At 40.3% G+C, this 26,727-nt stretch overlaps 1 protein-coding gene across 1 annotated transcript in view; it reads right to left on the bottom strand.

Annotated features, from left to right (window-relative positions):
- IL31RA (interleukin 31 receptor A) overlaps positions 1-24,138 on the bottom strand; it is a 170,630-nt gene extending 146,492 nt beyond the window's left edge. Inside the window, 1 exon segment of the mRNA XM_034655685.1 lies at positions 23,478-24,138. Coding sequence (XP_034511576.1) covers positions 23,478-23,513 — 36 coding nt within the window. The 5' untranslated portion in view covers positions 23,514-24,138.
- Positions 24,139-26,727: the final 2,589 nt, after the last annotated feature.

Genomic DNA, 26,727 nt, shown 5'->3' with positions numbered 1-26,727 from the left:
GAAGGGCCATATGCACCCCAATGTTCATAGCAGCATTGTCCACAACAGCTAAATCGTAGAAGGAGCCGAGACGCCCTTCAACAGATGACTGAATTAAGAAGTTGTGGTCCACAGACACAATGGAATATTACTCAGCTATCAGAAAGAATGAATTCTCAACATTTGCTACAACATGGATGGCACTGGAGGAGATAATGCTAAGTGAAATAAGTCAAGCAGAGAAAGACAATTATCATATGATTTCTCTCATCTATGGAACATAAGAACTAGGATGATCGGTAGGGGAAGAAAGGGATAAAGAAAGGGGGGGTTACCAGAAGGGGGAATGAAACATGAGAGACTATGGACTATGAGAAACAAACTGAGGGCCTCAGAGGGAAGGGGGGTGGGGGATTGGGATAGACCAGTGATGGGTAGTAAGGAGGGCACGTATTGCAGGGTGCACTGGGTGTTATACACAACTACTGAAGCATCGAACTTTACATCCGAATCCGGGGATGTACTGTATGGTGACTAACATAATAAAAAATCATTAAAAAAAAAAAAAAGAGTTGGCTTGTGTATCTAGCTGCTCCCCTGTTGGGGGCATAGATATTTATAATTGTCCTATCCACTTATTGGATACATCCTTTAAGAATAATATAGTGTCCTTCTTTAGTTTAGTTTTTAGTTTAAAATCAGTCTTTAGTTTAAAACAGTCTTTAGTTTAAAATCTAACCTGTCTGATATGAGAATTGCTACCCCAGCTTTCTTTTGAGGTCCATTGGCATGGAAAACGGTATTCCATCCCTTCACTTTCAGTCTGGATGTATCTTTAGGTTCAAGATGAGTCTCTTGTAGACAGCAAATGGATGGGTCATGTCTTTTTATCCAATATGCAACCCTGTGACGTTTTATGGGAGCATTTAGGCCTTTCACATTGAGAGTGATTATTGAGAGATGTGATTTTTAAATGATGTCATGTTGCCTGTGAAGTCTTTGTTTCTATAGATTGTAAATTTCTGTTATGTATCGCTCTTGGGGCCTTTTTACTTTTATAGAATCCCCCTTAATATCTCCCATAGGGCTGGTTTTGTGGTTACAAATTCGGCGAGTTTCTGCCAATCCTGGAAGGTTCTTATCTCTCCAACAATTCTGAATGACAGCCTTGCTAGATAAAGGATCCTTGGCTGCATGTTCTTCTCAGATAGAGCTTTAAAAATACCCTGCCAACCCTTCCTCTCTTTCCAGGTCTGTGTAGACAGGTCTGACGTTATTCTGATATTTTTGCTTCTGTACGTGAGAAATCTCTTTGCCCTGGCCACTTCAATACTGTATCCTTGGATCTAATATTTGCGAATATGCACTATGACGTGACATGGTGTAGGTTTGCTGTAGTTGGACTTGCGAGGGGTCCTCTCTGCCTCTTGGACACAAATGCTTGTTTCCTTTGTCAGATTAGGGAAGTTTTCAGCCACAATTTTTTCAAATATCTCTTCTAAACTTTCTCTTTCTCCACCCCCTCGGTGATGCCGATGATTCTGACATTGGAACGTTTCATTGCGTCAGTAATCTCCCGTAACCTATATTCTTGAGATTGGATTTTTTTGAACCAAGTTTCTGTTTTAACTTTCTCTTCTACCATCCCATCCTCCAATTCACTAATTCGTTTTTCTGCCTCATTTTCCCTGGCCATCAGAGCATCTAGTTTTGACTGCATTTGATTCATAGCATTTTTAATTTCTCTCAGATTCACTCTCATTTCCGCCCTTAGAGATTCTATATTCTCGTTAATATTTGCATTAATATTTTTTTCAAGTCTACACATCATCTTGACCATTGTTACTCTGAACTCCATTTCTGACAATTTGGTTATATCCATATCCATAAGTTATGTGGCAGAGCCACAGACTCATTATCTTTTCTTTGCTGGGGGAGATTTCTCCTTCTCGTCATTCTGTTGGGGAGAGGTTGCGGGTATGCCCAGAGCCCAAATTATTGACTAGGACCCAGGCAGTGTGCACTTGTTTTATAGGGATCTTAGGGATGTGGGCTTCTTGATTTTTCAGCCTGCCTTCTCAGGGAGGGGCCTGCCGTGCTGCTATTCTGGCAACCCTGTTTGGATAGAGTTGCCCTGTCGCCTGCGAGGGGGGATGGGGATGGGCACAATGTGAGCTGGTATTTCCAGGCTTTTGTTCTCTGGAAGCTTTCCCTGGCAGTTTTCTGTGACTCTTCTGAGAGTCAGAGCACCAGTGGCCGAATCCTAGCCTCTGCCTCAGAACAGAGAGATTGCAGTCCACTCTCCACTGAGTTCTCTTGGCCACTTTAACTCTGTTTCTGTCGGTGCTGCCAAAAACCTTGCAGCGTCCTGGGTTGTGCACCCCACAGCTGGTGTCCCAGCCCTCACTTCCAGGGATGGCACATCTCTGTCCTTTGTGCTTCTAACACTGCCAGCGCCCCTGGTTCCCACGCGCTCCCAAGCTCTCTGTTTCAGTGTGGTTCGTGCATGCTCCAGAGCGCCAGTTTTCAGTCTGTTCACACGTGTGCTCCCGAGCTCCTGGTATCAGTCCAGTTCCAGTGAGCACTCCGGAGCTCCAGTTTTCAGTCAGGTCGCACGTGTGCTCCCGAACTCCCAGTTTCAGTCTAGTTCGAGTATGCGCTCCGGAGCTCCAGTTTTCAGTCTGGATGGGCACCCGGTCCCAAGCTCCCGGATTTAGTCCAGTTCCAGTGAGCGCTCTAGAGCTCCGGTTTTCAGTCTGGTTGCATGAATGTTTCCAGGCTCACAGTCTCAGTCTGCTCTCTCACAGGTGCTGGTCCACGAGTCCGGCCCACTCCCCAGTACAGGTAGCTACTGTTTCCCGGTGCCCGAGCGCAGCAGCTCCCTCCCCCTTCCGTTTATCTTCCAATATCTGTGTGTGGATTCACAGCTCCCCACTTCATACCTCAATACTCAGCGCTGGAGCTGTTCATTTGTAGAGATCCAGATGTATCTTTCTGCATCTCAGGCTGAGTCCATGGGTTTTCAGGATGGTCTGGTACATATCCAGCTTGACTCAGGGGACCAGCTGAAAAAGGGGACCCCTACTCCTCCGCCATCTTTTTTCCTCCCTCCTCTACATATGTCTTCTGAGGCAAGGAAAACAAAAGCAAGATTAAATTATTGGGACTTCATCAAAATAAAAAGCTTCTGCACAGCAAAATAACAATCAACAAAATCTAAAGACAACCCACTGAATGGGAGAAGAAAATTGCAAATGACATCTTGATAAAGGGTTATTATCCAAAGTATATAAGGAACTTATAAAACTCAACACCTAAAAAGAATGTAATCCAATTTAAAAATGGGCAGAAACGGTGGCTCAGTCTGTTAAGCATCTGCCTTTGGCTGAGGTTCTGATCCCAGGGTCCTGAGATGAAGACCCCTGTCAGGCTCCCTGCTCACTGGGAAGTCTGCTTCTCCCTCTGCCCTCTGCCCCTCCCCCTGCTCATGTTCTCTCTCTTGCACTCTCTGACTCTCAAATAAATAAAATATTTTTTAAAAAAGAACAAATGAACAGCTACTTCTCCAAAGAAGAAAGCCACATGGCCAACAGACACATGAAAAGATGCACATTATCACTCACCATCAGGAAATGCAAATCAAAATGACAATGAGATATTGCGTCACACCTGTCAGAATGGCTAAAATCAAAAACACAAGGAACAACAAGTGTTGGAGAGGATGTGGAGAAAGAGGAACCCTCATATACTCTTTGTGGGAGTGCAAACCGGTGCAGCCACTGTGGAAAATATTATGGAGTTTCCTCAGAAAGTTAAAAATGGAACTACCCTATGATCCAGTAATCACACCACTGGGTATTTAACCAAAAAACTACAAAAACATGAACTCAAAGGGATACATGCACCTCTGTATTTATTGCTGCATTATTTACAATAGCCAAACTATGGAAACAGCCCAAGTACCCATTGATAAATAAATGGATAAAGAAGATGTGGTATATATATCTATACAATTGAATGCTATTCAGCCATAAAAGAATGAAATCTGGCCATTTGCAACAAAATGGATGGCTCTAGAGAGTATAATGCTAAGTGAAATGAGCCAGTGAGAGAAAGACAAATACCACTGATCTCACTCAAATGTGGAATTTAAGAAACAAAACAAATGAGCAAAGGGTGGGGGGAAGGAAACAGAGACAAAGAAACAGACACTTAACTATAGAGAACAAACTGATGGTAACCAAAGGGGAGGCAGGTGGGGGGATGGGTAAAATAGGTGATGGGGATTAAGAGTACACTCATCGTGATGAGCACTGAGTAATGTATAGAATTGTTAAATCACTACATTGTACACCTGAAACTAATATAACACTGTATGTGAACTATATGGGAATTAAAACAAACTTCATAAAAATAAAATTAAATTAAAAAATGAAGTGGGGTTTTGAAATCTATTTTTCTGAAATATAATAGAATCACATAACTTTCCAAGGAAACTCTTACACTGGATCCATTACATTATCATGCCAAGAGCTAACGCAGTATTGTGCTTTCTGGGAAATTCTACAAGACTTTCAAGAATTTACCTCATTAATTAATCTTTGAAAATGTTTAAAACCCATGAATGGTAAACATTATTTGCATTTTCATATAACTAAGCATGTCTTACAAATACCAAACGGTTTTCCCACATTACATCTAAACAATTATAAATTTTTTTAAAAATTATGTATACAGATAACAGTCATGTGTTCTTTTCTCATTGTGCTACTACCAGCTGAGAACTAGTCAATGTGCACCAGAATTTGGCTTTTCAAAGTAGAGTCTAGGAATCAGCCATGTGAGTCTTCACTAGGAGCTTGTTTAGAAAAGCAAACTCTTAGGATTTGTTAGACCTGCATCATCTCAGTTCCAGTTATCCCTCTGCCCAACCCTGCTTCCTACCCCTCCCTTTCAGAGACATTGATAAACATGCTATGCCCCAGAGTAAAGCAACCACAGTAAATTCCCCCAATAAGGAAGAAGTTACCCATGTTTATTTGTAAAGTGTATTGGGAGTACTGGCACTTGGCAGTATATTTGGTACTGCATAGATATTAGTTCAACAACTGCATACAGTTGCCTTGGAACTCTCACAGCAATCTTTCATATCCAAATTATGTATTTTCTATACTAGTGTTTCCCAACTTTACAAATCCACCCTCACTTTTGATAAACACAAAAATGTAACTCACTCTCACTCTTACAGACAGCACACAGTCAGTGACCCCTCTAGTTGAAAATCTCACATATTGAAATGTCAGTCCTCTGTATATCCCATAAGGCCAAGAAGATTTGGTCTAAATTTATTTTCTGTAATCTGTATCAAGAAAGTAATAGACTTCTTTTTAGTTTTAAATAAATCAATCTTTTTCTTCAGTCACTTTGCAAACTTCCATTTTTTGTTCATTTTCTATAGACAAGACATGCCACTTACATAATTGCATCACAGACTTAAAAAGTCCCTTCATGTGGGCTATTACCTTGCTACTGTTGTCTTGAAATTCTTGATTATTTTTCAACAAGGAGCTCCCCATTTTCATTTTGCATAAAGCTCTGCAAATTATGTAGCCAGTCCCATCTGCAGATCCAGTTCTTTAATGAGGGGTGGTAATCAAAATCATTAGTGAAAGACGTTCTTCCTCAAATACATATGCTTGCCCCCACCTCCTGAAATTCTGATTCAAGAGGTATGGGCTAGGGTTTGTACATGTATAATTTTTAACACACATATTTAAGAAATAGTCCTCTGTATGAATTCTACCTCATAACTAATCACATTGCCTTAAATAACTTCTACTCAAATAATAAAAGAAAGCCCTTGATGACTTTTAGGGGTTGAGACTCATTACTTGGTCTCTAATAGTATTTGGAATTGATCACTCCAAGCTCTAATTGCTTCTCAGTCTTAGGAAACCTCCCTTCCGCCCATTCACTAAATATTGACTCCTTTGGGGGTTTTGCTCTGGGCCTTCTCCTCTTTCTACATCCCATTCCTTAGAGGCCTCAATCACCATCTATGGATATTAGCTATTTGTAACAATATATTTTATCATATAAGTCATTTTAATTTTTCTATTTGAAACCTTTATTAAATATTTCAATTTTTCCTTTTCTAATTCCAGTATAAATAACATACAGTGTTATATTTGTTTCAGGCATATGAAATAATGATTCACCAATTCTATACATTACTAAGTACTCATCACGATAAGTGTGCTCTCAATCCCCTTCACCCTTCAGACTTTTTATAGCTTCTTTATTTACAATATCGATTGAGAAGCTTTGAGATTTTTTTCATTATACATTTAAATCTTTATACATTTAAATACCTACTCTATATGGAATTTGCTTTGCATTCATCCTTGATTTCTTATTCTACTGAATTAAAGTATCATTCTTATCATAAATTAGATTAATTTCTGGATTTTTCTTCCAATTCTAGGGATATATGTTCTGGAAGTCTGCAGTATATGTGAGAGGAAAGGGAAGAAAGAATAAATTTGTTACCCAAAAGAACCTGCCATAATGTGGAATGAGAGCGGATTTACAATATGCACACACTGTGCATTTGTTTTAAGAGCCCAGAGGAGCAGAGAAAAATAAATAAAGGTCCAGGTACTACAGAAGCATAGGATCCATACAGCCTGTATTATTATTGGTGTGCTTATTTTATTTGATGTCAGCAAATCAGCTTTGGGCAAGTTAGAGCTGACGCCAGAGAGCACAGGATTCAAACTGCAGTCTACTATGAAATTCTGAAAAAATGGAAGCTGGGATAAAGATTCCTTTCCTGGCAGATTTATGTATACTCCTCATCTTATTACAGGGTATGTTTTGCTGCTGCTGCTGCTTTTGTTTTTGCCAGAAGTACTCTATGAGATTCTACATTAAGTGGGGACTTTAGTGTTGTGTTTTTGAAATATACCCTTTGCCTCTGAAATTAGTTATATTTGTGTTTGTGGAAAGTATCATTGTTGATTCAATGTTATAGAAAATTGAAATCAGCCTTTGGTTTAGAATGTAGAAAACTGCAAGAAAATGTTAACTTCCACCTTAACAACAAAAAAAACAGCCCTTATTACACAAAAATTTTTCATGAGCTCATCAAAGAGCTGAGGTCCTAAGGCAACCAATAAAAGGAATTCTAAAGAGGGACAAGTTCCTGCAAGGAGAGACAGAACATACAAATTGTTTCACCTTGAGCAAGAAGAGGAGAAAGAAGTGGCTGCCCTACAAGCAGGTAAGAGGTCAGCAAGACTTGTAACAAATCCTTTATTCCTATGTGGGCTAGCATGTCTTTTTCAAATAGCTGGAGAAGCCAGTCATAAACAAGCTCTTTACCAGACAGTGCTCCACTGAGTGTTCACAAGACAGACTGGAGATGGGGCAGGAGACTGATCTCACCCACCCGCACCCCCTCCTCAGTGAAGCAAATGGCAAGATACAATCAGTTACCAGTATCACAGGACAAAGAACCCTCTTACCACCGGAGCACAAACAAAACTCCACTGCCTCTGTAGGAGGAATAAAAAGCAAACTCACCGCCTCTAGAAGAGGGCAGGAAATCCTCTCACCCAGGACAAAGGAGAAGATCCACTGGCCACTGGGGAATAGGTAAAAGCAAAACCTCTCTACTCATCGAGGAAGGGGAAGAAAGAAGCTCAGGCTCAGGATCTGCTACCACTGGAATAAATAGGAAACCATCACTTGCCCAAGACCAGCTACAGATCTGAGGCAGAGTTTGGTTACAAGGGGTAGGAAAGGCAGAAATGCTGAAAAAGCCTCACCTCCAAGGCCTAGGAGTACAAGCCTTGTTGTATAGGATGACATAGGTCATGCTAAGATGGCCACAAGCCTAGAACCAAGTAACCAGGAACCACGGTCTTCTGCTGAGGGAGAGTTAAGAGCATGGAGAGAGAGAGAACCCCTCTGTGGTGGACCTGTGCAGAGCAGCCCAGACCTCACTCTAAGCACAAGGTAATAGCAGCCCACAAATAGAGGAATTTGCAACCTGTGGTACGCTGAAGCCCAAACCCAGCTCAAAATCTGGCCAAGTTGAATCAACTCCACATATATTGTTGGCCTGCCAGAACAAGTACATCTATTTTCAGGTACAAAAACGATTTACCTGTCTCTACACATGACTGAAATTTGAGCAACATTTGTCAAGGTATAGTTAGCAGAACCAAATTAAGATGTGACTCAGATATTGGAGCTATCAAACAGAAATTTTAAGATAATAACGATATGAACAGCTTGCTGAAAAATATTTAAATGGTGTCTAAGAAGTTTTTCTCTTTATATGTTGTCCAACAGGATAGTTTGGGACATTAATATTCCACTCTTATTTTTCCTTTCTTCCCCATTACAAGCAAGAAACCAAGACCACTGTTATTTCTTTGACTTAGGAATGAGAACAAACTGGAAATGTACACCTGAAGTCCATGACTCTTCCAGTCTTTAGGGAGAGCCCAGATTAATGGGAAGGTACCTCAGGGAAGGGCAGCAGAGAGTAAGAGTAAGAAAGTTCCTACCCGACCTCAAACTGGAGAGAGATTAAGAATTTGTAGGTTCCATGAGCTTGATGTGAAGGGCCTGCCCAGGGCTTTGGTGGTGCTCATGACCTAGAATCTCAGCCCACTCTGAGTTTACGTGTTGGGTGACAGTGCTCTCCAATAATGACTAAGAGAAGGTTCCTACTATTCCAATCAGACAGATGGAAGATTCAAGATGAATTTTTCATTTGTGATATTACATTCAAGAGTACAGAACAGGATTCACATCCACACTCATTTTTAATTTTATATCATTATGTAATAATATGTATTCTGTGGCACACAGCTTCTAAAAGGTCTCCCACTAATCTTGCCTTTTGTTATTCACACTCTCTGTAATGCTCTGTGGAGTTTGGGAGATAGTAACTCACTTCTAATTAACAGAACACAGCACAAGTCATGTGATGTCACTTCTGAGATCAGGTTTTTAAATTCTAACTTCTGAGATCTGGTCCAAGATGGTGGAGGAGCAGGAGGCTTAAATTTCATCTGGTCCCAGGAATGCAGCCAGATAGCTATCAGACCATTCTGAACACCTACAAACTCAACTGGAGAATGAAGAAAAGAATAGCAGCAACTCTAAGAACAGAACAGCCACCACTTTCTGCAAGGAACCCAGTTTAAAACAGGAGTTGAGCTCCAGCTCAGCGTTCCAAGATGGCGGAGGAGCAGGAGACCTAAAGTTCGTCTGGTCCCAGGAATTCAGCGAGAGAGCTACCAAACCATTCCGAATACCTATGAATGCAACTGGAGAATGAAGAAAAGAGTAGCAGAAACTCTATGAACAGAAAGGCAACCACTTTCTGCAAGGAGGAGAAAAGATGGAGGAGGAGTAGGCGACCCTTTCTCAGCTGGTCCGAGTCGAGCTGGATATCTACCAGACCATTCTGAACACCCACAGAATCAGCCTGAGACGCAGGAAGATACATCTGGATCTCTACAAATGAACATCTCCAGTGCTGAGTATTGAGGTACGAAGCGGGGAGCTGTGAATCCGAGCACAGATATAGGAAGATAAAGGGAAGGGGGAGGGAGCCTCTGCACTCAGGCGCCGGGAAGCAATAGCCCCTTGTGCTGGGGAGCGGGCTGGACTCTCAGACCAGCACCCGCAAGAGAGCGGACTGAGACAGTGAGCGTGGGAACGCCCGTGTCCAAACTGAAAACAGGAGCTCCCGACCGCACACTCGAACTAGAGTGAAACCGAGAGCTCAGGAGTGCAAGCGCGACCAGACTGAAAACTGGCGCTCCAGAGCACAGGCGAACCATACTGAAACAGGGAGCTCGGGAGCTCGGGAGCGCGCGCGGGGTGGCTGGTGGCTGGCGGGGTTAGAAACACAAAGGACAGAGACGCGCCGGCCCTGGAAGTGAGGGCTGGGACGCCGGGTGTGGGGCGCACAGCCCGGGATGCTGCAGGGTTGAGCAGCACCAACAGAAACAGAGTTAAAGTGGCCAGAACATCAGTGGAGAACGATCCGCGATCCCTCTGTTCTGAGACAGAGGCTGAATTTCAGCCGCTGCTGCTCTCTCAGAAGAGGCATAGCAAACCGCCAGGGAAAGCCGCCAGAGAACAAAAGCCCGGAAATACCGGCTCACAGGGTGCCCATCCCCATCCCCCCTCGCAAGGGACACAGAGACTCTACCCAAACAGGGTTTTCTGAGTACCTGCAGGCAGGCCCCTCCCCCAGAAGGCAGGCTGAAAAATCAAGAAGCCCACAACCCGGAGCGCCTGAGTGGCGCAGTCACCAAGCACCTGTCTTCGGATTAGGGTGTGATCACAACGCTCCGTAAGGAGTCCTTCATCGGGCTTCTCCACCGGGAACCTGCTTCTTCCTCTCCCACTCCTCTGCTTGGGTTCCCTTTCTTGCTGACTGTCTCTCTCTCTCTCAAATAAATAAATAAACTCTTTAAGGAAGAAGCCCACATCCCTAAGATCTCTATAAAACAAGGGCGCACGGCCTGGGTCCCAGTCAACACTTGGGCTCTGGACAACCCTGCAATCTCTCTTCATCAGAATGACGAGAAGGAGAAGTCCCCCCCAGCAAAGAAAAGATAATGAGTCTGTGGCCTCTGCCACAGAATTGGCCTCGGCCACAGAATTAATACATATGGATGTATCCCAATTATCAGAAATGGAATTCAGAGCAACAATGGTCAAGATGATGAGTAAACTTGAAAAAAGCATCAGAGAAAGCGTTGCTGAGAATATAGAATCCCTAAGGGCAGAAATGAGAGCGAATCTGACAGAAATTAAAAATTCTATGAGCCAAATGCAGTCAAAACTAGAGGCTCTGACGGCCAGGGTCACCGAGGCAGAGGAACGCGTTAGCGAATTGGAGGATGGGTTAGTAGAAGAAAAAACGAAAATAGAAGCTGGTCTTAAAAAAATCCACGCCCACGAATGTAGATTACGGGAGATTACTGACTCTATGAAACGATCCAATGTCAGAATCATCGGCATCCCTGAAGGGGTGGAGAAAAACAGAGGTCTAGAAGAGATATTTGAACAAATTGTAGCTGAAAACTTCCCTAATCTAGCAAGGGAAACAAGCATTCGTGTCCAAGAGGCAGAGAGGACCCCATCCAAGCTCAACCAGGACAAACCTACGCCACGGCATGTCATAGTGCAATTCGCAAATATTAGATCCAAGGATACAGTATTGAAAGCGGCCAGGGCAAAGAAATTTCTCACGTACCAAGGCAAAGGTATCAGGATTACGTCAGACCTGTCTACAGAGACCTGGAATGAGAGAAAGGCTTGGGGGGGCATTTTTAAAGCTCTTTCAGAGAAAAACATGCAGCCAAGGATCCTTTATCCAGCAAAGCTGTCATTCAGAATTGATGGAGAAATAAAGACGTTCCAAAATCGCCAATCATTAACCAATTTCGTAACCACGAAACCAGCCCTACAGGAGATATTAAGGGGGGCTCTATAAAGGTAAAAAGGCCCCAAGAGTGATACAGAGCAGCAAGTCACAACCGATACAAAGACTTTAAAGAGAAATGGCATCATTAAAATCATATCTGTCAATAATCTCTATCAATCTAAATGGCTTAAACTCTCCCATAAAACGCCACAGGGTTGCAGATTGGATAAAAAGACATGACCCATCCATTTGCTGTCTACAAGAGACTCATTTTGAACCCAAAGATGCATTCAGACTTAGAGTAAGGGGATGGAGTACCATCTTCCACGCAAATGGACCTCAAAAGAAAGCTGGAGTAGCAATTCTCATATCAGATAGACTGGATTTTAAACTAGAGGCCATAGAGAGAGATACAGAAGGGCACTATATTATTCTTAAAGGAAGTATTCAACAAGTGGATATGACAATTATTAATATATATGCCCCCAACAGGGGAGCAGCAAGATACACAAGCCAACTCTTAACCAAAATAAAGAGACATATAGATAAGAACACAGTAATAGTAGGGGACCTCAACACCCCACTATCAGAAATAGACAGAACACCCTGGCAAAAACTAAGCAAAGAATCAAAGGCTTTGAATGCCATACTCGACGAGTTGGACCTCATAGATATATATAGAACACTACACCCCAGAACCAAAGAATACTCATTCTATTCAAATGCCCATGGAACATTCTCAAGAATAGATCATGCTCTGGGACACAAAACAGGTCTCAGCCAATACCAAAAGATTGAAATTATCCCCTGCATATTCTCAGACCACAACGCTCTGAAATTGGAACTCAACCACAAGGAAAAACCTGGAAGAAACTCAAACACTTGGAGGCTAAGAACCATCCTGCTCAAGAATGACTCGATAAACCAGGAAATCAAAAAACAAATTAAACAATTTATGGAGACCAACGAGAATGAATACACAACGGTCCAAAACCTATGGGATACTGCAAAGGCAGTCCTAAGGGGGAAATACATAGCCATCCAAGCCTCACTCAAAAGAATAGAAAAATCTAAAATGCAGTTTCTATATTCTCACCTCAAGAAACTGGAACAGCAACAGAGGGACAGGCCTAACCCACTGACAAGGAAGGAGTTGACCAAGATTAGAGCAGAAATCAATGAATTAGAGACCAGAACCACAGTAGAGCAGATCAACAGGACTAGAAGCTGGTTCTTTGAGAGAATCCATAAAATTGATAGACCACTGGCAAAACTTGTCCAAAAACAAAGAGAAAGGACTGAGATTATTAAAATTATGACTGAAAAGGGAGAGGTCACGACCAGCACCATTGAAATTGCAAGGATTATTAGAAACTTTTATCAACAGCTATATGCCAAAAAACTAAACAATCTGGAAGAGATGGAGGCCTTCCTGGAAACCTATAAACTACCAAGACTGAAACAGGAAGAAATAGATTTCTTAAATAGGCCAATTAACTATGAAGAAATTGAGTCAGTGATAAACAACCTTCCAAATAATAAAACTCCAGGCCCAGACGGTTTTCCTGGGGAATTCTACCAAACATTCAAAGAAGAAATAATACCTATTCTCCTAAAGCTATTTCAAAAAATAGAAACAGAAGGAAAGCTACCAAACTCATTCTATGAGGCTAATATTACCTTGATCCCCAAACCAGGCAAAGACCCCCTCAAAAAGGAGAATTACAGACCGATTTCTCTAATGAATATGGATGCCAAAATCCTCAACAAGATCCTTGCTAATAGAATCCAACAGTACATTAAAAGGATTATCCATCATGACCAAGTGGGATTCATACCTGGGATGCAAGCATGGTTCAACACTCGCAAATCAATCAATGTGATACATCATATCAACAAGAAAAGACTCAAGAACCATATGATCCTCTCAATTGATGCAGAAAAAGCATTTGACAAAATACAGCATCCTTTCCTGATTAAAACCCTTCAGAGTGTAGGAATAGAGGGTACATTTCTCAATCTCATAAAAGCCATCTATGAAAAGCCTACTGCAAGCATTATTCTCAATGGGGAAAAGCTGGAAGCCTTTCCCTTAAGATCAGGAACACGACAAGGATGCCCACTCTCGCCACTATTATTCAACATAGTACTAGAAGTCCTTGCAACAGCAATCAGAAGACAAAAAGGGATCAAAGGTATCCAAATCGGCAAAGAAGAAGTCAAACTGTCTCTCTTTGCAGATGACATGATACTCTATATGGAAAACCCAAAGGAATCCACTCCCAAACTATTAGAAGTTATAGAACAATTCAGTAAGGTGGCAGGATACAAAATCAATGCCCAGAAATCAGTTGCATTTCTATACACGAATAACGAGACTGAAGAAAGAGAAATTAGGGAATCCATCCCATTTACAATAACACCAAAAACCATGCGTTACCTTGGAATTAACTTAACCAGAGACGTAAAGGACCTATATCCTAGAAACTATAGATCACTTTTGAAAGATATTGAGGAAGACATAAAAAGATGGAAAAATATTCCATGCTCATGGATTGGAAGAATTAACATAGTTAAAATGTCCATACTACCCAGAGCAATCTACACTTTCAATGCTATCCCGATCAAAATACCGAGGACATTTTTCAAAGAACTGGAACAAATAGTCCTTAAATTTGTATGGAACCAGAAAAGGCCCCGAATCTCCAAGGAACTGTTGAAAAGGAAAAACAAAGCTGGGGGCATCACAATGCCGGATTTCGAGCTGTACTACAAAGCTGTGATCACAAAGACAGCATGGTACTGGCACAAAAACAGACACATCGACCAATGGAACAGAATAGAGAACCCAGAAATGGACCCTCGGCTCTTTGGGCAACTAATCTTTGATAAAGCAGGAAAAAACATCCGGTGGAAAAAAGACAGTCTCTTCAATAAATGGTGCTGGGAAAATTGGACAGCTACATGCAAAAGAATGAAACTTGACCACTCTCTCACACCATACACAAAAATAAACTCCAAATGGATGAAAGACCTCAATGTGAGACAGGAATCCATCAAAATTCTAGAGGAGAACATAGGCAACAACTTCTATGACATCGGCCAGAGCAACCTTTTTCACGACACATCTCCAAAGGCAAGAGAAATAAAAGATAAAATGAACTTATGGGACTTTATCAGGATAAAGAGCTTCTGCACAGCCAAGGAAACAGTCAAAAAAACTAAGAGACAGCCCACGGAATGGGAGAATATATTTGCAAAGGACACCACAGATAAAGGACTGGTATCCAAGATCTACAAAGAACTTCTCAAACTCAATACACGAGAAACAAATAAACAAATCATAAAATGGGCAGAAGATATGAACAGACACTTTTCCAATGAAGACATACAAATGGCTAACAGACACATGAAAAAATGTTCAAAATCATTAGCCATCAGGGAAATTCAAATCAAAACCACACTGAGATACCACCTTACGCCAGTTAGAATGGCAAAGATAGACAAGGCAAGAAACAACAATTGTTGGAGAGGATGTGGAGAAAGGGGATCCCTCCTACATTGTTGGTGGGAATGCAAGTTGGTACAGCCACTCTGGAAAACAGTGTGGAGGTCCCTTAAAAAGTTAAAAATTGAACTACCCTATGACCCAGCCATTGCACTACTGGGTGTTTACCCCAAAGATACAGACGTAGTAAAGAGAAGGGCCATATGCACCCCAATGTTCATAGCTGCATTGTCCACAATAGCCAAATCATGGAAGGAGCCGAGATGCCCTTCAACAGATGACTGGATTAAGAAGCTGTGGTCCATATATACAATGGAATATTACTCAGCTATCAGAAAGAACGAATTCTCAACATTTGCTGCAACATGGATGGCACTGGAGCAGATAATGCTAAGTGAAATAAGTCAAGCAGAGAAAGACAATTATCATATGACTTCTCTCATCTATGGAACATAAGAACTAGGATGATCGGTAGGGGAAGAAAGGGATAAAGAAAGGGGGGTAATCAGAAGGAATGAAACATGAGAGACTATGGACTATGAGAAACAAACTGAGGACTTCATAGGGGAGGGGGGTGGGGGAATGGGATAGGCTGGTGATGGGTAGTAAGGAGGGCACGTATTGCATGGTGCACTGGGTGTTATACGCAACTAATGGAGCATCGAACTTTACATCGGAATCCGGGGATGTACTGTAAGGTGACTAACATAATATAATAAAAAATCATTAAAAAAATAAAATAAACACTGCAGTACAACTGAGGGAAAAAAATAATAAATTCTAACTTCTTTTTCATACTCTCTCGGCTCTCGCGTGCCCTGATGAAGCCAGCAGCCATGTTGTGGACTGTGCTACAGAGATGCACACATGGCAAAGAATTTACAGGGAAGCCTTTGATCAACAGGTGGTGAGAAACAGAGGCCTTCAGCCCAACAACCTGAGAGGAACTAAACCTTGTGAACAATAATTTGATTGAGCTTTGTAGCAGCTCTTTGCCCAGTCAAGCCCTGATAGGACTACATTCCAGCCAACACCTTGACTACAGCTTTGTGAAACACCAGAAACAGAGGACTTAGCTAAGCCACACACAGATTCCTAACCCACAGAAATGGTGAAATAATGTGGCTTTATGCCACTCAGTTTGGGGGTAATTTATTATGCAGCTGTAACTAAAACAGATTTTAAGAGAGAAAGTAGAAAACTTATTAATGTACATCTATCTATATGTGATGTTTCTTTCTAAAGCAGGTCTGACCAGTAGCTCTTAAGCAAGGGTGCATATCAGAATAAGCCAGGGCTAAGGGGAGTGTTAGAACAGAGAAATATATGGGAAAAGTAAAGTGGGGGTAACAAATAAAAGGAAGACAAAGTCCATTTTGTTCCAATGGGGTTCCAATGCCGAGCCTCTTGTTCAGTCTATGGCAGGTGAGGCTGTCACAGGCATTGTCCCAGGATTTGACCTCCTTGTTACAGAAGGCCCCTGGCTTGCCACATTCCTTATGTGGTCCCTCAGGATTCTTTGGTTTCCTGCTCCTATCCGCAATTTGGATTTGGTTTCCAAACTGCACTGAAGACAAATGAGACTGAAGGGGGGTAGCACTGCGGTATCATCCGAATCTTATTCCGGGACAGTTTTAGCAGTCGGATTTTAGGAAATGGCTCCAGGTGATCCTACAAAAGCTCATAGAACATTCCATGGTTTAACTCATTTGTTCTGCTCTGGCAAAGCTTATGCAACAACTCACAGCAGCCCTGACACAGAATACAGTGAAACGTCCTTTCATGTGTGTAGTCTCTTTACAACTACCTCAGGATCACTGGCTAGCCAAATGGGACAAGTTTCATTTTCAGTCATGTCACATTTTTCAAAAGTACTAAGCAAGATTTCAAGTCATTTCCAGAAAAGGCTGGCATAGTTAGAGGTTCAAACAATCCCTACAAAAGGTAAATAAATATCAGTGATGGGGGGGGGGAGACAACAAATATTTGATAGGTGTTTTTAGACTATGATGACCTTTATAGGTTAAGGGCCTTTCATCAGAAAAAAAAAATAACAGAAAACTTACTCTTTGCAGGTGGCTGAGAAACAATTTACTTAATTATGGGAAACTCTCATAATTAAATATGGGGTAACAACCATTAAAGAACAATCAATTAGACATTAGCCTCTCTGCTTGAGAATGTCCCATTATATTTCCTTCCTCTTCTATACCCTATACTTCAATCTATCTCATCAGAACATGTTAAGAAGGATGCCAAAGACATAAAATGCCAAATTCAAGACGTGATATAGTTCATGAAGACAATACAAAAGGATACTATATCTCATCAAACAATTCCATTTATAACTGCACCAAAAAGAGTAAAATGCCTAGGAATAAACTTAACCAAGGGGATGAAAGACCTGTACTCTGGAAAATATAAAATACTGATGAAAGAAATTGAAGATGACATGAACAAATGGAAAGATACTCCATGCTCATGGACTGCAAGGGTTACTATTACAACGTCCACATTACCCAAAGCAATCTACAGATTCGATGCAATCCATATCAAAACACCAACAGCATTTTTCATGGAACTGAAACAAATAATACTAAAATTCGTAAGGAAGCACAAAAGGCCCGGAACAGTCCAAGGAATCTCGAGAAAGAAGAGCAAAGCTGAAGGCATCACAATCCCAGATTTCAAGATATATGGCAGGGGTGTGGTAATCAAAACAGGATGGTACTGGCACAAAAAAAAAAAAAAATGTAGATCAATGGAATGGAAGAGGAAGCCCAGAAATAAGTCCATGCTTACACAATCAATTATTCTACAATACAGGAGGCAAGAATATACACTGGGGAAAAGACAATGAAACCGAAGACTTTTTGGTGCTGGTACTTTTGAAAGGTGTCAATGGAAGGTTTCACACAATTAGATCATGACTGTTACCTGGCTGACATCAACTGGAAAATGCATCCTGATAACAAAGACACTCAAACATAGGAAAAATATACATCTTGCATTAGATGAAAGTAGTTTCAAGTCTTTAGAAGAGAAGTGTTTCATACTTGAGGAGTCCAGCTGCTTCTAGCAAAAAACAAAACGCAAAAAAACAAAAAACAATGCTCTCTGAAATTTCAGGACTGAACGTAGGCAATTACAAAGGCTTTACCTGACAGGCCTCACAGGAGAAAGCTGCCCTCCCCTTATCAGATTTGGTGTAAAGCCAGTGCACTGCAAACTCTGAAGGTTGTTGCAATGAAGGACTCAGGCCCAGGTGACTCCATTTGGAGGTCTCCTCACGGGAGGAAACTGGAAGACAATTTCCTTCATTCTGACTTAATGCTTTTTCACTCCTAGCCCTCCCTTTATCCTCTACCCTCCACCCTAGTCCATAAAGCCACAGAAGCCTTTTGTTTGTGGCTCACTCAACAGTGAGACAACAGCCCATATTCATGCTGATGCAACTGACCCTCAACCAATGGGCCATTTCACAGGGAGAAGCGGAACAAGGTAGTCCTTCTCTAATTTAGACTCCTCTTTATACAATTATAGTAAGTGATTAGAAGCTTGACTGTCACTTTCATTTTGGCTTATTTAATCCAGCATTCCTGCACATGGAAGCTCAGCTGAGTTTGTGCCATCAGTCAAGTTGAGCAGAATGCAGTAAAGCAGTAACATAAAGCATAGGAACAGTCAGAAATTCCTAAGAACTTTATCAGCCAGAATTTCCAAATTGCCCTCATTTTCTGGGACTCAAGCAAATGTCAAGCAACTGCTACTTATTAAAACACTGAATTGGATGTGCTAGACATGACAAAATTTATTAATCAAATGGAAACAATTCACAACACTGTAGTTATGTATTTGGATGACAAAATAAATATTTGATTCTCATGAGAAAGGAATTCAAGGAAAGAAGGTAGCACCTGAACTATGGTAGTCAAGGAAGGCTTTATGGAAGAAATGCATCTTGGGTAGAACACTGAACTAGTAGAATTTGGGTAATTAGTGAACAAAGCAAATGCATATTAAAATATAATATCCCCCTTTTCAAAGAATATAGAGCTCTTTTCTAACACTGTGGAACATTTTCCAGGTTAGTTTTTTTCTTTTTGTAAATTAAAGGTGTATGCCCCTCTAACAACAAAGTATTTTCCCCTTCAGAGTGACATGGAATGGGATGTAGGATTATTTTTCATATTTTCAACCTTAATTGTTTTGACTACATTCATTATCCTTTGATTTGTATACTCCAAATCCAAACTAGTGGGTTATAGAAAGGGCATCTTGAATATTTCCCCCCACAGTTGTTTAGCTAATCTACTATGGGGCAATTAATAGGCAATTTGACCAGTTACCAGCCATTGGGTTGGAAAGAGGCATCCTCCAATAAGGTATAGAAACTCTGGTCTAAATAGCTGCACTCTGAAAGCTAATTAGGAATAATTAAGTTTTGGAAAAGGAGCCTGGCTTCCCTCCAGCTGTTCAATTAAATTAGCTTATTTATTATGCCTCACTTTCAACTTCACTTACTTGAAAATATGTTGATAATATTTTCAAACCACAAATATGTGAGTACTTTCTCAATGCCAGAGAGAAGTATATGCTTTCCTAAAGCTTAGAGTTCAAACTCAGCCTAGACTTTAGAGCTGCACTGTGGATACTGAAGCCAGTGGCCACATGTAGCTATGGAAGACTTCAAACATGGCTAGTGCAACTGAGAATATAAATTTTTAATTTTATTAACCTAAATTTAAATTTTAAAATTGAGACTTGCTTCAGCTACTGGAAAACTTTTAAGTATATTTGGAACAACTTGGGTATGTGAACCTACATTGGATATATGAATCACAATATATATTATGTATATTTTATAAAGGCTAAATACTGTTGAATTATTTCCAATGAAAACCACATCCAAAATGATATGTGAGGTAATTATAAAATGTGCAGCCGATTGCAAAGATTTAGTACCAAAAAAATGTAAAATATCTCATTAATTTTTATATTGGTTATATGCTGAAATGATATTTGGGGTGTACTGATTACATATATGGCTCACATTGTATTTCTAAAGTACAGCCCTACTCTAGAGCAATGCTTTGCCCATAGAAAGCTCAAACACAGGGCTACTTAGGAAGCTCTATGGCTTGCACCTCAACTCATGTTCATTTTCTTTCTGTTCCCTTTCTTCTTTCTTCCTGTATTTTCTTCTCCCTCCTCCCTCTAACAATGATGTGCACTGACTGGACTCTTAATTGCTGACCCAGGATTTAGAGAATTCAAGGCAATCCTTCTCTTACTGGTTCAGAACATAACAATTTTTAAAAAGTTGAATGACTTAGCAACTCTAACATATTAGGAGTATCTTAGAAACTTTAGGTAAAGGTATCAAAGCAACAGCTTTGCATTTCCCCATGGACAGTATCAGAAGTCATTTTCTAATAAGCCACTAAAAACTTCTTACACACTTTTAAGTTTTAAAATCACAAAGTCCTGAAATATTAATAAAAGATAATTACCTTATTCTAATTTATAAACATCAGATATTAAATAAATAAAATTATAATGGAAAAGAGCTTTCAGCAAAGAGTTTTAGCCATCACACAATGGACTCATTAAGTTATCATTATCTGTACTTCTCATAGTCACTCTCCAACTCTACAGCACTGTCAGGCTACACAAAGAGAATGGGAAGTGTCTTACTTAACAGTTTATACAGATTCATTGCTATTTGAAGCTAACAAAGAAGTTAGTCTTTGTCCTGACTCAGTTTAATACAGAAATCCATTGACTATTCCTGAGAACATACCATTTCATCACTATTGGCAGAGACTGCTGGCCGAGTCCCAACTTCTTGGGCACACAGATAAGGCTACTTTTTCCAGGCTCCCTTACAGTTAGATTCATCTGAGTTCTCAATACTGGAATATGATGAAAAGAGATGTATATGCTATTTCCTTGTCTAACCCATCAAAATCTTGCATATATGCCCATGTCCTCCCTCCCCTGCCCCCACTCTTCCCTTCTCTGGCTTGATGAAGAGAAGCATAAAGACCCTGGAAGCAATGTATCAGAAATTACAAAGCTACATGATGTAAGAAGCCTGGAGTCCTAAATAAATATGAGAGAGACCACCTACCTACCAGGAATTCCCTCCTTGGACAGTCAAGATGGGGGAAAAAAAAGTAATTCTATCTTAAGTCACTGAAGTCTTAGAGGTTTAACAGCAGCTAGTGTCACCCTAATAGATATAATCAGTAACCCAAAGAACTGTAATTTAGCTTAAGGACAAACCATTTTCACAGCTCTTGGTGTCACCACTGAGCAGCAAGACAGCACCCCATCTCTTGATTCCATTTTTTCTCACACCCTTTTACCACTGAAGGCGTATGGTTTGCACAACCTGACGAGGTAAATACGTAAACAGGTGCAGAAAGACAAAAATACCCAACAGGCATATGAAAAGGCACTCAACATCAGTAATCACCATGTAAATATAAACTACAACCACAGTAAATGACTAGAATAAATAATACTGGAAGTACCAAGTAACGGTGAGGATGTTGAACAAATTAAATCTTCTCAAAACCCTGGTGGCTATATTAAATGGTACAACCACTTTGGAAAACTCTTTGGCTTATAAATAAAGTTTCTGATAAAGTTAACCCTAAACCTACCTTTTGACCCAGCAACTCCACCCCTAGGAGAATTCAGTGCTATGTTCACCAAAAGACTTGTACAAGAATACTCATAGGAGCTTTATTCATAAAAAACTGGAAACAACCCAAGTGCCCATCAACAAGAAATTAGAAAACCATTTTGTAATATATTCGTATGACAGACTACTACACAATAAAAAAGAATGAAAAAACTACTGATACACAAAACCCAACATGGATAAATTTCACAGATTTTATGTTGGCCAAAAGCCAGAGACAAAAGAGGGCATACTCTATGATTCCAATTATATAAAGTTCAAGAACAAGCAAATCTCTTTGTGGTAATAAAAATCAGAATAGTAATTACCTCTAGGTAGGGATTTGACTGGAAAGGGGCAAGAAGGTGATACAAGTGTTACACTATCTTGATTTGGGTGATGGTTAGAAGTATACACAGGTGAAAATTTAAGCCATACACATTTTACTATATATAAATTTTATTTCAAATAAAGAAATTAAACAGTTAACTTGTCCCAGAGCACACAACTATTATATCAGTAAGAAGTTGAGCTGGGGTTCAAACTTAGGTCAACTTGAGTCTTTTCACTACAGCAGTGTTCATTTTCCTACCACATTATATAAGCAGAGGAGAAAACTACAAGCTTCTGTTACTACTTAGTTTAAATAAGCGATTAGCACCACTTTCTATATACAGTCTATTCCTAATATCCACACTGTGATAAACTATACTTATTTTGGCACTGCTTTCTATGTCAAATGCTGGTATTAACTTTGTGGCATTGTATCAACAGAATTGAAATAAATTATTGCAACTAAATTTTCTACAAACCCAGATGACTGGTAACACAGTAAGATAATTCAGAAGAACAAACATATTAAAATGAAACTGTCAGAACTTGCATTGCATTTACCTGGCAAGAACACACTGGCTGATTACCATGTGTGAATGATCATGAATAAATCTCCAGTGCTGAACATCTTAAGAATAACCGAAAAAATTAACAGATGAGGTATACAGTAAAATGCCAAAATGGTCAATTAACAAGCATCACTCATGCCCGTGTGGTATTTGTAATAGAGATTCAACCACTGCAGTTGCAAATGTGATCTGACTTGTTTCTCAATTATCCATTTAACATTGATAAAGCAGCTAGTGCAATACTAGAATAAGACTTGAACATTAAAATATAAGTGCACCAACATTTGGCTAGGATACTCTGAGTTCTTATACAAGGCTGCCTCTCTTAAAAAATACTTTATTGTAACTGCATGAATTATGTGACTTCTTCATTGGCTGGAGATGAACAGGTAGAAAAATCCAGTTATTGTCTTCTTTTTGTATATAAGCCAACCAGGGCCTAAAGCAGATCACTGATTGTGCTAGACAAGTCAACAAATAAAGCCAATGTTAAGTTTACTCCAACTAGTTATTATAAAGCATCATGCCCACCTTGTTATATAGGAGCTTCTCCTCCTATATATAAATGTTTTTTAATAAAGTGTTTGGATTTCTGTTGAGAATGTTTTAATCCCCCACATTGTAACCCCCCTCCTAAAACTAAGACAAAAATCAAAGACATACCCAAAACTCTGGGATAATTAACAAGTCCATATATTCAGAAGAAGAAAATTGGTTTTTGTTCCTGGATAGTGAAAAAGAATCCCACAAACACATTAGACTCCAAATACAGAAAACACTAACTATGGAGACAAAAAAAATCCTTTGGGGGATTCTCACACTGAAAATCCCCCACAGAAAAAGCAAATTCCAATATTCTACTGTGACAGTTTGACAATCATCCCCTAAATTACAGCAAAACAATTAATGAATCATTTAAAGGATTAACGGATTTACCTGAACCACCAGCCCCCAAACTTGAAGACAAATCATTTGCTCACTTCAATTTCCAGCGTCCGTAGTGTCCCAGCACACTACCCTGTCGTCCCCCATCCTCTCCTGACATGAATTCTTTATGGCACTGCGATATCTATCTCCAGAACAGTAGTCTTAATCTGCGGTTCCCCACCGTTCGTGGGGGTCTTTGAATGGATTTTAGAGAGGCTGATAAGATCCCTGAGATCTAATGTGTAAGTGGGCTCTGTAACTTATGTGATTGAAAAAGTTCAGGCATGCTGATGAGAGCGTCCAAGGAAAGCCCACAGGGCCAGCCCACCACCGACCGGCACACACGTCGCCCAGGCACCCACCCCTCCGCGACTGTTCAGCCCCCTGGGGCCTCTCAGGCCAACCTCCCGCTCCGCCCTGAAGTCTCCCGATGCCCGAGGCCCCAAGCCCCCGCTCGCTGTCATATCCCAGCCTCGCCTCGGAGTGAGCTCTGCCAGGTCCAGGAGAGCGGAAGGACCACCGGTTGGGGGCGCCCCTGGAAGCAACCTCCACGAGCTCGGACGCACGCGGAAGCTGCTTTCCAGCACTGGCGGGGACGCAGTGGCCACAGCCGTCCCAGAGCCCCCTGCCTGCCAAGGCTCAGCTCTTTCCTGACCGGATCGTCTTTGCCTTTCCTCACCGCCAGGGCCTCGGGACACAATGCGATTGCACACTGGACTTTTACCAAAGAGGTAGTAAGCACGCAGTTCGGCGTGGGGCGTGCGATGAGGCTATCAAGCCGACAGTGAGCATAAGCAGCTTCTGCCAACCACAGATAAGAGCCGCGCGCTAGCGAGTGACTGAGAAAGGGCCCTCAGAAATTAAAGACTAGAGAGGTACCCTATTTTCAACACATTTAAAAATCTATGAAGAGCACACAAACCAAACAAAATGAAAAGCTGCCTTCTCCCAAATCAGAGGATCAGTAAAGACTAACTGTGCAAACTGGGTAAGTGTAACGTCATGGGAAGGGCGGTAAGGGAAAACTTCTGATCAGTGTGGCTGCTTTACATAGAAATGTTATCAATGCTAAAAAAAAAATCAGAAAAACCGTATCTCCTCCACTCCAAGAACCTGGGGACAGACTGAATATCTACGTAAATTTACCTTAAGTGGAATCAGGACCTCTCCTCACCTTTATTTGCTACTACATCACCATTATTCCTAAACCTTCACCTGATGCTTGATATTCCACATTTTGACCTTCCTACTTTGGTTTAGGCCAGAGCCTCTGGCTCATTAAAAATACAGGCGCCTCTAGGAAAGGAAAGCTAAGCTTTATTATTCACATCTTAACCTATGCCTTCTCTTGAGAGCAGGCCTTGATATGTAGTTCGAGAGACAGAAGAGCACTTAGACTACCGGGGCTCCAGGGGGAAGGTACAGATTGCTGAACGTGAGTAAAGATAGCATTCAAGAGACATGCAACTTATAAATTGATAAAAACTTAATATTTCTGATGCCAAGCAGCAGAAAAACAAATGTTTAATGTAAGAAAAATTATCTTTAGCTTAAATTCCTAAGTGAAGGAAAAAATTCACTATTAAGCAACATTTTGAGTAACAAAAGAAATGAAGATAGCCCTTGGAAATAATTATTGCTAAAAAAAAAAATCACAGGGTTAAAAATATTAAAAATTCTACCTGAACATAACAAGCAAAAAGATGCACCAAAAAAAAAAAAGAGAGAGAGAGAGAGAGAGAGAAAGAATGAAGAAAACTTAAGAAAAATTACCAAAGAAACAACACAAAATACTTCCAGGACCAGAGAAGAATGGTCTGCTAAAATACCAAGTACTAGCTAGAATTAAAAATCACACTCATAAAATTTAAAAACATCACTATCTTTTGGGATCAATACAATAACACTGAACCTAAAAAGGTAATAGTAAGGTGGAAAGAACATGTTTCTTCTCCTAGGGGGAAAAAAAATACAAAATACAGGGTAAACAAATTGCTCAAAAAGAGTATGATGCAAGTTTAAAACAAATTGGCATGTGGAATGGTTTTGATCAATTTTCATTTCACCCTGACATTTATAATTCCCTGGAAACACAGATCATAAAATTGGAAAAATAAGTAAAAGGAAATCAGACTGTGTTGTTTCATTCAGCAAAAAATATTTATATAATGTAAACCCTGCTTATTGATTTCCAATTTTAGAATCAGCCTATAAATAAAAGAAGAGAGACTTTATGATTATAGAATAGAGTGCACTTTTTAACTCTGGAAATGTACAGTTTATAGATGATACAGTGTAAAAGTTGTAAAAGAGAGGGGCGCCTGGGTGGCACAGCGGTTAAGCGTCTGCCTTCGGCTCAGGGCGTGATCCCGCCGTTGTGGGATCGAGCCCCACATCAGGCTCCTCTGCTATGAGCCTGCTTCTTCCTCTCCCGCTCGCCCTGCTTGTGTTCCCTCTCTCACTGCCTATCTCTATCTCTGTCAAATAAATAAATAAAATCTTAAAAAAAAAAAAAAAAGTTGTAAAAGAGAAGAGAAAGGGTGCCTTTATCAGCTCATGAAGTATACTTCTTACTCTATTAAAATTACCAAGAAAGTGAGAGTGAGGTAAGTCAAATCTTTACGCATTATATGGAAAGCCAAGAGAAATCTAAATTTGGTGAGACAAAAATAAAACACACAATACCAACTACCAGTAATGGTGAAAGGCTGCTGAATGTGGGATGTGAAATAGGATTAAGAAAGGGAGACACAGGAGAATACTGCTTCCTATTATAAACTCTTCTGTGGCATTTTATTTTCTATTCATACCTATATCTGTTACTTTGATATTTTTTAAAGAAATCATTCAAATGTTTACCTAGAAGTACAGAAAGTAAGTGAACATAGGAACATTTACAGATGGTTTGTAATGATAGTGGAATTAGGTACAATACTCTCCCTTTTTATATTTGATTCAGTAATGCTATTATGGTAATTTTATGAATCATGCAATTTCAAAAAATTTTTAAAAGCAATTAGGCCAGCTATGACCAAAAAACTCTTTAAAGAAATGGGCGGGGGATGACAAATGGCCTGTAAATGCTCTTTGTAAACAAAACAAAATGGAGGAGAAAATTAAGACACACAGGTATTTTGCAATAACAAACAACCCAAACACTTTCCTTCATTTAAGCTTTCCCAGAAATGACATTACAGAATACAAATATTTCCCATATTTTCATTACCTGAACTTTCCTTTTTTGAGTTGTCTGTTCTTT

The sequence above is a fragment of the Ailuropoda melanoleuca genome, chromosome 3 (genome assembly GCF_002007445.2).
Source record: "Ailuropoda melanoleuca isolate Jingjing chromosome 3, ASM200744v2, whole genome shotgun sequence".
In the NCBI taxonomy this organism is placed as follows: Eukaryota; Metazoa; Chordata; class Mammalia; order Carnivora; family Ursidae; genus Ailuropoda; species Ailuropoda melanoleuca.
This window is presented reverse-complemented; position numbering and strand designations above follow the sequence as displayed.